The sequence below is a fragment of the Plectropomus leopardus genome, unplaced genomic scaffold, assembly GCF_008729295.1.
Source record: "Plectropomus leopardus isolate mb unplaced genomic scaffold, YSFRI_Pleo_2.0 unplaced_scaffold14874, whole genome shotgun sequence".
Taxonomy (NCBI): domain Eukaryota; kingdom Metazoa; phylum Chordata; class Actinopteri; order Perciformes; family Serranidae; genus Plectropomus; species Plectropomus leopardus.
This window is the reverse complement of record NW_024615917.1, coordinates 1-1125: the sequence shown is the minus strand read 5'-3', so window position 1 is coordinate 1125 and position 1125 is coordinate 1. Positions and strand designations below refer to the sequence as shown.

Below are 1125 nucleotides of genomic sequence, written 5' to 3'. Positions count from 1 at the left end.
ACGTTGCAGGGTGTTGGATGGGTGCCTATAGGTTCAATTGATGTTGAAAAAGCAAAGGTAGCTGCTGCAGCTCTGGCTGAGAGAGGGTATCGTCAGCACCCAAGCAACTTCAAATTCAAACTCACCACTGAAGACATTCCCATGGTGCTGGCTAAGGCCAACGCTCAGGTTATGAACAAGGTATGAAATCATCAATCCCCAACATGTAGGGGGGGCCATTAGCTCACCTGGTAGAATGAGCACAAGGCTCTATCCTTGTTGCAGTGGCTGCAGGTTTAATTTCAGCCTGCACCCTTTTACTGCATGTCATCCCCTTTCTCTCCCCCTGTTATGCTAATGCAGTCCTATCAAATAAAGGCAAAAGCCAACAAATAATCTTCAAAAAAAATCCTCAAAGTGTAGCATGTGTAATACAAAATAACTACTTGTACTGACATGATGAGGACATTGTCTCATAAAAATGTGTATCAGCAGAGTTAATAATGTAAATTCTCATGTTGTTGTTTTCTATGAATGCAGAAAGCATACGTTGATGCCTGGGACAAAGAAAAGTCGAAGATCCACATCATGCCTGACGCTATGGATGTTCTTCTGGCCAAAGCAAACAATGTCAACTTCAGCTATGTAAGTGGAAAATTAAACACACAAGGGTGAAACGACTCTCATTTAGGTCTAATGTAATATCAGTAATAAGTTGTTTTTTCATGGCAGTTTTTTAACAAGGCTACAAAGTTCTTTATTTTAAATTAGGGCTTGGAGATATGCTATGATTTTTCTGATATTTTCCTGTCATAAGTAGGTGTAAATACCTCTCAGTCATACTTAGAAAGAGAAAAAGCATGTACTAATGTCTCTGGGGTATTTGTCTTTCATTACAGAAAAAGTACAAGCAGGCACATGAAGACGCCAAGAAAAAGGGATATGACATGCGTAATGATGCCATATCCATCATTGCAGCCAGGGCCTCCAGGGACATTGCCAGTGATGTAAGATGTTGGATTTTAACAATGAGAAACAGTAACATTATATTAATTACGGTGCATGTAACCATGGATTTTTGTTTTTCTTCAAGTACAAATACAAGACAGGATACCGCAAGCAGGTCGGCCACCACATTGGTGCTCG

The 1125-nt window shown here is 40.3% G+C and overlaps 1 protein-coding gene across 1 annotated transcript; it reads left to right on the top strand.

Annotated features, from left to right (window-relative positions):
* Positions 1-8: 8 nt before the first annotated feature.
* Positions 9-1118, top strand: LOC121964267 (nebulin-like; the record flags this gene model as incomplete). The annotated part of the gene is made up of 4 exons (XM_042514484.1): positions 9-180; positions 520-624; positions 879-986; positions 1073-1118. Coding segments are annotated over exons 1-4 (298 nt in total), but the record flags the coding sequence as incomplete, so codon positions are not given.
* Between the last annotated feature and the right edge of the window lie 7 nt (positions 1119-1125).